Source organism: Triturus cristatus, chromosome 1_1 (assembly GCF_964204655.1).
Source record: "Triturus cristatus chromosome 1_1, aTriCri1.1, whole genome shotgun sequence".
Lineage (NCBI taxonomy): Eukaryota > Metazoa > Chordata > Amphibia > Caudata > Salamandridae > Triturus > Triturus cristatus.
This window is the reverse complement of record NC_140579.1, coordinates 133618482-133629911: the sequence shown is the minus strand read 5'-3', so window position 1 is coordinate 133629911 and position 11430 is coordinate 133618482. Positions and strand designations below refer to the sequence as shown.

Sequence of the window (11430 nt, the reverse complement as noted above, 5' to 3'; positions counted from 1 at the left end):
AAAACAGGCAACAACAAAGTAGTCCCTACACTGAAAGATACTGCCCTGCAGCGTCAGGGAACTGTAGTTGGTCGATGCTGCTTCCTCCGAAAACGGAACAAAACGGAAGTGACGCATCGGCCCACCAGCCAATAATGAGCGAGGTAAAAAGAACAATGCGAGATTTAAACCAATGGCAAGGGACAAAACGAAAAAAACGAAATGGGTGGAGTTTCACCCTTAATACTAATTACTTGATGCCTCGTAGAGGCAGCGCATGCGCTGCTCTATACGAGACCTAAAAACCTGGAGTGGAGGAGCACGTCACACTGGGAAACGTCGCAGCAACGCTCTCGGGGAGCGCGTAATCCCCTTTTCACATGTGTTCACCCTTCACAGACGTCACCAGGGTCACTCTCTTCCTGAGCCCGCTGCACCTTCCTAGGCTGGTTTATACTCTGATCCCTTTAAAGTTGTCGCTCTTTTAAATATCTGACTTCATGTCCCTCACCCACAAGCAACAAAGAGAAACTGTGGACTAACGGACAGAGCTGCTGACTTTGGAACAGAGGAACCAGGTTCGGGTTTCGTTGTTGACGCTGCATCCTGTGACTCTGCTCAAAGTTCTAACCATTTGATACCTCCCCCCCCAAACACGAGTAAGTCGTGTAATGCGACTGGTGCTCGTGTGAAGCGCTCCAGTAACTTTGGGTCAAGCTCGCGCTTTATTAAAACTGCAAGTACGTAAATACACATTGCCACTCCCTGCTACAACCATACCCGGCTTCACTTTCACTTTCCTTCTCACAACCTCCAGGTAGACGCGCACTCTGTGTTCTGATTGGTGCCTGCGCCTCACGCTCTCTCAGAAGTGGGACGTCAGGTGGGCTGAGTACACATCCCCCACGTTTGATATTTCAGGGACACACCACTCGCCCTGAGTACCGGCACCCCTCGCAATGGCTGCCCCCCACCTTCCGTTCCTGCTGCTCCTGCTGGGGGGACTCTGGCTGCAGCCGGTCCGTGCAGGTGAGTGACGAGGGGGGGGGGGGAGGAGCTGTACCGAGCTGTGTTTGACGCGGGGGGAGGCTGTCATGGCAACAGACGGCCGGGGATGTCTGACCCGGGAGGGGTACTAATCAGTGACCGGTACCGGGGCAGCTTCACATATACTTTACAAGTGTGTAATGTACTTCGATGAAACGGAAAGCTAAAGAATGAATAGAAAGTCCGCAGACTTTTAAATGGCCCACAGTCACGCGTGTTTGTTTCACTCAGTGATGTCATTAATGAAACACGATGTTAGAGGGGTCTGGTAAATTCATTCAACACCGCAGACCGGGGGGGGGGGCGGGGGGAGGGGATATCAGTTAATGCACCTTTATTGTCATCTTCATCATTCATGGCTCTGACTTGGGGCTCTTATGAGGCACCTCTGAGCAGGCCCGGCTCCAGGAATTTTTATTTGGGTGGGCCAGGGGTGCATTTGGGTGGGCCACTGCGGGCTCGATTTGTCGCATATATGTCTGGGCAGGCCTGCTTCAGGGCCCTCCTTTATCTCTTCTTAGTCTTACAAGGCCCAGTAAAACGCACTCTTTTCCAAATCTCTTTCTAAATTTATCACTCTCAAAAACAGTTTTTTCCATGTAATGTTCCTTTGATGGGAAGAGGAGGTTTCTGAGGTGGGAGTATCAGGCAAGTGACACTTCTCGGGCTCCCTCTGTGCCAGCCTTCAGGGAGAATCCCTCTTCATTACTACCTCCACCTGACCCCGGACTCTGCAACGCCCTCCCTCACAGGCTCCCTCTGTGCGAGCCTTCAGGGAGAATCCCTCTTCATTACTACCTCCACCTGACCCCGGACTCTGCAACGCACTCCCTTACAGGCTTGATTATCCACTACTCCTCGCCAGTGCACCTTCTCTCACACCTGACCTTGGGCCCCAGCCCCATATCAGGCACCATCGGGCTCCACTTTCCTTTTTCCCGGTAAAAACATTAGTAAAATCACCTTCAAACATTGAATATAGCAGTAAATATAATTAGCATGCACTTTAAAGTATGTTCCACAGTAGCCCTTATGACCCGACTGCTAATTAAATAAACAAAAACAGAAAGGCCATGACAGGGCCAGCTTTTGCGCTGATGCGAAAGTCTTTTTTGGCGCCACACCAATAACCTCTTTCTCCGTAAATACCTTTACTACCACCTTCCAACAGTGCCCCTCATCCCTCCATGACCCCCACTATTGACCTCTTCCTCGGATTCCCTCACTGCCACATGCCACAAGTGCCCCTCATCTCCCCATAGCCCCTCCCCCTCATGACCTCCTCCTCGGATTCCCTCACTGCCACCCTCCACCAGTGGCCCTCATCTCTCCGTAGCTCCCCCTCCACCCCATGACCTCTTCCTCAGATTCCCAAACTCACCCAGGGCACAAGTCCTAATAAAAGAAGTGGGGGGACGCTGAAGTCACAACAGGAAGTGACGTCACGAAAGGTGGCTTGCACCATCAGACTCATTGCCTCCCCTCGCTCACCCCTTAGATGCGCTTGCATCAGAGAAGCCAGCATGTGAGCAGTGTTCTGAATGAGCTCCGATCTCGCCCCAGAGAGGCCAAAGAGTGCATGTGTGGCTCCATTTGCTCCAGTTATTGAGCTCTCTGTAAAATAAGTGGGGGGACGCTGTCCACCCGCGTGCGAGCCCTGCTGTCACCCTCCAACAGTGCCCCTCATCGCTCCGTAGCCCCTCTCTCATATGCATTTCATTTGTTGTATAGCGCTACTCATATCAGTGTAGTGTGTGTCTTTATACAGAGACAATGAATCATACAAGTATGTAAATCAGTCTACAGGTAATGTCACATAAACCAATGAGGATTACAAGGTGTATGAATCACATGTCATCCATACTGGTGGGCAGTATATTTTGAGAGGGTTTGGTCTGGGGAAACACAACCTTAGGATTTAAAGACTATTCCATGGGGGTCAGCTTTACTGATAAAAATGTATCTCTGCCCAAACATACTCATTGTAGCAACATTAGAATGATGAAAGACTTAGGAAGTTCTAACTATATCACAAAAAAAGAAAGCGAAGTTCTAACTATACCATTCATGGTTGTATGCAGCTCTTTGATGACAGTTCATAGGTCACTGTCCTATGTTAGGATTGTAACTTCTGAACTGCAAGTAACACAAGGATCTCTGTGACAAAGGCAGTAACCCACTGAGCTTCCACATAAAATACAGTTCATCTGCATTTAAAAACTACTAACAGACAAATGATTGCCCTCCAGCAGGATCATTAATCACCAGTGTTATCTGGGCATCTTTTATTGTCTTATTGTTGTCCTGCATCGGCCATGATAATGATAAAAACTGTTTAAATGAAGCGCACACCAAGTATGTGTCCTGCTGGGCCTGTGCAGATTTTTAAAAGAAAAAACACATAGCAACACATTCTCTTACCTACTACTCCATTAGTCAAACTTTGTGTCACAGCCTGATGTGATAGGCTGCTGCAGAGGTCAGGAAAGGTGAATAGGAATGAACAAACTTCTTTTCTCCTGCGCTGCATAGAAAAAGAAATATCCATGCAGCAGGACAGTAGGCAAAGGTTACCCTTGTCAAAGAAGGGATTTGTCCCTTTCACCATGTGGAGATGAAGGGGTGAAAAAATAAACAAAGCCTCGTTAACATGTAAATGGTCTTTTAAAGACCTGTGAAGTACTCGGGGGCGGCTGCGATAATCTCAAAAACTGTCTGTGTGTGTGTGCGCCCGGGAAGCTGTCTCAGCCCGGGCGCACACACACACAGACAGCCCTTTGAGCCTAATGCCGTTGTGCACCTGCCTTAAAGCCCTCACTGCGAGGGCCAAGGCTCCCGTTTGGGTGGGCCAGGCTCATGTTTGGGTGGGCCTGGCCCACCCGGCCCATCCGCTACAACCGGGCCTGCCTCTGAGCCATATATGCATCGTCACCTGCACAACGTGCCTCTAGCACTGAGATGTCTATACATCTTAGCCTGTACATTTATCGTGACGCATCATACAGGGCTCTATCATTACTGATGTATTCCTAATGCCTCGCAAATTAATTCAAGTCTGATGTTCACTGTGCTCTGGTCTTTAAATTAATAACCCACCCTGCGAATAAAATGTACCTCTGATTGCACTGGTGTCCCAGCGCTGAGACAGAACCAGCGGTGCACCTCTGTACTGAACTGCTGCCAGAGACATTTAAAGGCATGGGAAAAGTGGGCTTCGGTCCCGGGGCCTCAGCCTTTCAGTGGCCCCCTGATAGACCCAGCTCGGTTCTGCGAGAGTCTAGCCCTAGTAATCTCGAATAATTCTTAAACAGATTATTTTAAATACTTTTTTCCTTTCATTTATTTTTAACGTGGGTGATGTGAGTCGTTCGTTCGTTTAATCTTTATTCGTCTATCAAAAGATAGTCATAAAAGTACATCATACAAACAATAAACATATATAGCATATAAATACAATTCAATTGGTAAAATCTTTTCATTTCTTACATTAAAACCGTACATCCAAATTCATTTTAGTACATTACCAAACATCAAGCCATAGTGATCACACTTAAAATTCTATTTCTAATATTCTAAAATTCCTTAAATCATGTAATTTCCTTTCTGCTAGATACTCAACGTTTTTCTCATTTTAATAGCTTTCAGGATAAACAGGGCAACACAGTAACAAGTCAGGGGATCACCCAATGTCACCAAGAATTTCACTGCTTCTTTGTGTGACCTGATGTGATGGCTAAGGAAAAGAGGCTTCAAGTAAAAACATCTAAAATTCTTATAAAATGTAGAAAATAGCAGAAAATGCATTGTACTCTGCTTACTCCTGTTGTCATATGGACATAGCATATCTTCAGGCGGATGAATCCGCATAGTAGGGAAGGCTATAGGATAATGAGCAATGCCACATCTTAATCTAATTAGCACAAATAAATGATGGGCATAGGTCACATATGACAGATAATTTTTTGTGCTTGCCTCTATGCTATTTGAAATATACTGTACAACAATAGATTTGTCCTTTTCCGCCTTAGATCTCATGTCCAGCCTAAATTCTCGGAGGGTATTTTTAATCTCTTTCTTTGTATATATCAGTGTCTTAGAAGTTTCTGACCATCTTGTTACCTTATACACGTTTTCCAAGGCGGAATTAATATATGACAACCATGGTATTTTAAGTGCAGCATGCAATTTAAGGCAATCTAAAATAATTTCTTTTGTGAAAGCAGTTTCTTCCCTTTTCCATACTGAGTCCCAGAATACTAATGGTTGTCCCAATAACAGGTCTTCAATAAACTGAAGACCCGCCTCACAATGTACAATGGTATTAGAAGCTGATGATGGTAAATATAGCAAGCGTTTCAGGAAGAGGTTTTCTTGTATTTGCAAGACCTTATTATTATTTGTATAACCCCACAGCCCTGCCCCATAAAGGGCTGTGCTTGCACCTTTGGCTTTATACAAAGATACCATCTCATAAGTTGGCCGATTCCCTAGTTTGGAAGAAAATTTCAAAATTCCCTGGGATGCCCTGTTCATTTTGGCTCTAATATTAGTAACATGTTGAGACCAAGAGCCATTATCCGTAAAAAGAATACCTAAATAACAAAAGGAAGTGACAGTTTGGATAGCGCGTTTTTCAATAAAAATCTTTTTGAGCGGTTTAAGTTTAGGCCCACGGATCATAGTATATGTTTTGGACTTATTTATAACCATTTTCTTCTGTACCATAAAGGTAGAGAATGCGTCCATGAGTCTCTGTAAGCCTATTGCGATTCTTGCTAACAATACGGCATCGTCTGCATATAGTAAGACAGGTATCGGACGACCTGCCACCAAAGGGGCGTCTGCCTGTATTGTCTGTAGGTGTTTATCTTTTCCATTAATGAATAGAGAAAATAAAATTGGTGCAAGGACACAACCTTGTCTTATCCACCGCCCCACTCTAAATTTGGGTGTACATTCTCATTGGGGGCCAAAATGGACCTGACTAAATAACTTCTCGTACCGCCGGGAAAGAAACCCTACAATCGCCCTAGGTGCTCCCATTGAAATTAGGGTTGTCCAGAGCAAATCATGATCCACCAAGTCAAAAGCACTGCTTAAATCGGCAAAGCAAAGGTATAAGAAAGCTGCCTTTGCCCTGGTGTATTTGCCGTTAAGCAGCGCTAAATTTGTACATTGCTCGATAGTCCCTATTTGCTTTCTGAACACATACTGTACCGGTGTTAAAAGTGAGTATTCAGTTGCCCATTCCTCTAATCTTATCAACAAGACCCTACTCATCACTTTCATAGATGTATCAAGGAGTGAGATCGGTCGATAGTTTTTGGGATCCTCTTTATTCCTCTTTTTGAATATTGGTATGAAAATTGATTCTCCCCATGTCTCTGGTATTCTATCTATAGTTGACATATTAAACACCCTAGTTAGGATGGGTCCCCATAAGGTAGGTGCTGATTTAAAAACGTCTACTGGGAAGCCATCCGGCCCAGGAGCCCGGCACTCACATGGTTTGCCTGAATGACTTCCTCATTGGAAATAATCATGGTGAGGAAATATGAATTTTTATGGTCAATTGTGTCCCCTATCTAGACCCCAACGGGTCCATGTACATGCTACAAGTACATGTATGTTCCCTCCACTTCAAGCTATGAAGACGCAAATACAATTGTGTCCAACGTTAATATGTCCTCTTTCAGATCTGCCATGAATGGGTCAGATATTCCGTTCCTAAATATGCCTGGCCACCGTCTTTATATGGTATACTTTTCACGTTTTCCAGCTCTGGCAAGGTAGGCCCTGAATTCTGCCATCGAGCTTTTTCTGCTTCTGCCCCTGAATGCTCCAGCCTGGAACTGCATCTGTATCCATGAACTTTGTCTTACTTCCTGCGCGGCTAACGGTGCCTAACCCGGCCTGTTGCCTGCCAAAACTGTATTCAGCCTTCAAGTTATCTGCTCCGCTCTTCAAGAAATGCATTCCTGTCTAGTAGCTTAGGTAAACATCCTTCCAGCTGCAGAGCAAAGGGCCCGGTCTTACTGTCTCCATGCAAGTAATTCATGACTTTCGTTACCATGGTAGGCCCATGCCCCCTCGCATCTCATGTAGACACTTAGACGCTTGTACACGCACTAGCAGTCAGTATAGAATAGGATCTGTCCGAGAAGACCTTTCCTTCCAGATAATATAGTTCCTTAAACACAAGATATTAGATATGATTTAGGACTAGGTTGTCCTGACATCCCAGACTTCTGTCTCCTCATGTAGGGCTAAATGTCAAGTTCCCTTCACCCTCTAGTTACACGTCAATCACACGTCATGCGGCTGCGCGCGCATCTCTGCCATGTATTTCTGCTGACTTTGCAGGATTCTTTTATGGATCCACCCACTTGTGTCATCATCATAATGACGTTTCTAGTATACGCCTATTGAAACGCCTTTTCATTACGTATGTGTATTCTTATCTCTCTTCTCAACTGTAACGCCTTCTGCATATGTCTTTACTGTAATGCACTTTAATATAAATATGATAACCTGTCAATAATGTATTGCTGATCCCTTCCTGAACCTTCGTGGTGACGGAACTCGATTGCCTGGTTCGAACCATCATTATCATCATTCCTTTGTAAGGAATAAATTCCCTATTATACCCTCGAATACCACGGATTCTGCCTCTTATTTTTACTGAGTTATTCGTATTGTATTTTACCGCATAAATTAAGTCTAGGTAATTTCAATTTACCACATAATTGGCGCCCGAATAGGGACACCTCTCACACCCCACGCGCCGGAGGTGCGTTGCAGACCCGGTCTCCTGCCACAGCCGGACGGACAATTACGCGTACCCGCAGGATTTCCTGTATCTCCCTCAGGCCAACGGGGGCGACTGAGGCTGCGATCAACAACCAGACGAGGCGGTGAGGAGTGCGGAGAATCCCGACCAGAGCCTAGCTGAGAGAGCAAGATCCGAGGTATATAGAGGCCCACCAGATTCCGAAGTTCCGAAGTATCTAAATCACGAGTCGAGTCGAGTCCAGTTTGGTCTAGTCCAGTCCAGACTTCCGAGGCCTTCCGTTCCGTGCTTCCCGGTGAGTACCGTTGCTGGGGACGCATCTAGACGTGCACATTAGTTTGTGCCGGTCAAGACGGGTTTGGGTACACAGACCTGATCTGCACTGTTTTAGCAGTGTATCTGTACTGTTTAGCAGTACATACAGTATATTTAGTATTATGCAGTTAACTAGTTTTATTCTAATTATTATTGTTCGTTTCTAAAAAAAAAAAAATTTTGATATGTTTTAAATGTCGTGGTATGAGTGATTGTTCGATCTTCATTATTGTGTTTATTGTAATTATTGTGTTCAAGACCGAGTAAGAATTAAGTAGCAAGGTTCAAGATGCCGTTATTTTCAAAATTAAGACAGATAAAAACTAGAAAAGGGATACTCGAGGAAGCTGTTCCCATCCCACCTAGGGACACTCCAGGGTACTTTATGTACCATAAACATGGCCTAGATGCCGTATTATATCTTGATCTATGGGTGGACTACACCAAGGATTTAGCAGAGAGTCAGAGATGGCCCGCTGCCGGAACATGGGATGCAGATTGCATCATGAGAATAGAAGAAGTACTATGGAAAAAGAAAGCCAGACAGTCACAGAAGGATGCCATTGAACTATGGCGTAAAGAATCGCATAGACGCACAGAGAAAGCGCTCAGAAAGGAAGAGAAAAGTAGAGAAGAGTCAGAAAAAGCCCGAGAAAACATTTTAATTGGCGAAGGTATCCGAGTAAAAACAGAACAAGTAGACAGACAACGAAACACTCTTATGAATGGTATGTATCCTCTTCTGGCCGAGGGTTTGCCTAAAGCCACCCTGGAGGTACCAAAAGATCTGCCACCTCCATTACTCCCGATTAAAGTACATCCCAAGACCGCAAAGGACATTTTCCTTTCTTCCTATTTAGATGATGCAGCCCCCGAATACGCTAATGGTGCGCAGCAACGCACACCACCTGTTAACGACGCTCAACCCCAAGATCAGCTGCACCCACCTCCGCAGCAACAAACCCCTCCTCACGTTCTAAACATTCCATCTGTTTCTACAGTCCTTCCTGCACCCACACTCTCTGCCCTACACCCAACAAATCCTTTTGGACTTGGCACCTCAGGAGGTGCGACAGGAGGTTTTTCCACGCCACCGCCAGCAACTAGATTGACTTATAGGGATTTAGCATACCAACGCACACCCCAAAGAGCTAATGACAATATATTAAATGAGCCTCTTTCCGATTGTAGATATGATCCAGTGCCAGGAAAACACGACAGAATGTTGCTGTCTTCAGTACGTTTGCGACGAGCTGCAAACTATTTAATGACGTTACCAGGAATGGTTGAACATCTAGACAAAATATACCGCTTTATCCAAACAGGGCAAGGTCCTGAAAGTATTGCCGAAGCCATGGAATACCAGAAAGTAGACATGCAAAAATTATTGTTACGCTTTTTCATAACCTGCTTGATCAGAAACAGAGATAGGCCTGAGGTAGATTCGGAGGAAATGCAAGTACTTACCAGATGGGGTCAGAATATAACAGACGGAAAACATGATAAACAGAAGTGTATAGAAGTCATGCACCGAAAGATCAGAAAAGAAGTAGAACGAATACATGAAAGAAGATTAGAAGCAGATAAAACTGAATCAGAGGAAGAGGAGGAGGAACAGTCAGCCATAAACACAGGACAATTAGAATTACCAGCTAGACAAGCGATAGCTTATGTGGGAAAAGGAAGATCTTTTAACAATCCAATACGTCCGATACATCCAGAATGTAACAGAATTTTTCAAACAGTTATCTCAAATCCAAGGACCCCTGAACACTTATTCCAGGCTACTGATAAATTACTTCGAGAACGAAGGGGGTACCATGTGCTCGATTCTATGGATGAACAAGAATTAGCCAGGTCAGCAGTACAATGGGCTGACAGTTCTGAAAAATACAGTGATGATGCGCTAGCACACACGTTTCTGAATCTCGCCCCAGATGAGCAGCGTTTAGCTAGTATATACATGATACAATATCTCCTTATATTATATAAAGGCCAACACTCCGATCCTGGTCCCCTACCTGATATACTGATAGAACTACTCCTGAATAAATGGAGAGGTCTAGGTACCGATCTAATTAAAGTAATTCTAGAATACCGACATAGATATAGTGCCTTTTTGTGTCCAGAACATGATCCAGCTCCTCCCATGGAGAGAAAAACGTATTACATAGACAGACAGAATCCCTTACGCGAAGTACACCCAGTTAGAAATGATGATAATACGTTTAGACGCGTATTCGTGTACACGCCCATAACTAAAATAGAACTATTGGAAATGAAAAAATTAGTGCCCAGCCATGACAAAGATCCAGCAGGTTTCCACCGTGAACTAAAGGACATGTTACTCATGGGTGACTATACCTATCCTGACATTATGAAAATATTGAAAGTATTATTGCCTGCCGGTATTTACGAGAAACTCAAAGAAAAAGAATGGGAAGTGGGAGACCAAAAGATTGATTGGACCGCATTAGAAACCGAAGAAAATAACAGAACTGCAGGCGTAGGGCTTGGGGACAAAACTAAAGCATTACCAGGATTATTAGTACAAGTATTGCCACGTTTATTAACTACGAAAAAGGAAGATTGGGGAGCAATCTCAGCTTGCAAACAGAAACCCGATGAAGACACTAGTGATTTTTATTCCCGATTTGAAAAATGTTTTGGTATTAATAGCGGCCTGAAAGCAAGTAGTGATTCATATCCACATCTTTTTGTAACAAAACTAGTCGAGAATTCCCTGCCACAGGTTAAAAATAGAGTATTGAAAGTTGAGAGCACTTGGCAAGCTAACACTCCTTCACAAATGTTACAAATGTTACAGTATCACCAGAATAGAATTAGAGAAGAACAAGAACACGAACAAAGACGTATGAAAGATACGAAAATGAAAATGCTCGTCGCTCAGTCAGTTCCAGCTGACGGTCATAAGAAGGGTGCGACACAGTCCAGTAATTCAGCGGTTCCCGTTAGAGGGACATGCAACTATTGTAAACAGCCAGGTCATTATATAAACGATTGTGCAGTTCTGAAACATAATATCTCTACGGGTAAAACCAAGGAGAGACTACGTCCGCCTAGACAGGATCAGATTCAACAACAAGCACCCCAACATGTACAGCCTATGCCGGTTCCACAACAGACCGTAGTGGTACCACAGCCACAGCCTATTGCCGCAACACAAAACACGACGCAACAGATGTACCAATATGCACAAAATAACTATCCAGAGTATCAGCGATACACATGAAACAGCCTAGAGAGGAAAGTTGGCTTACCCCTTATTGAGGTTCCTG

General features: G+C 44.5%; 1 protein-coding gene across 1 annotated transcript in view; it reads left to right on the top strand.

The window, feature by feature from the left end:
- Nucleotides 1–263: 263 nt before the first annotated feature.
- Nucleotides 264–11430, top strand: part of LOC146869802 (uncharacterized) — a 508722-nt gene continuing 497555 nt past the window's right edge. Inside the window, exon 1 of the mRNA XM_085640499.1 lies at nucleotides 264–1008. Within this exon, the coding sequence (XP_085496625.1) occupies nucleotides 939–1008 (70 nt within the window). The 5' untranslated portion in view covers nucleotides 264–938. The remainder of the gene's footprint in view (nucleotides 1009–11430) is intronic.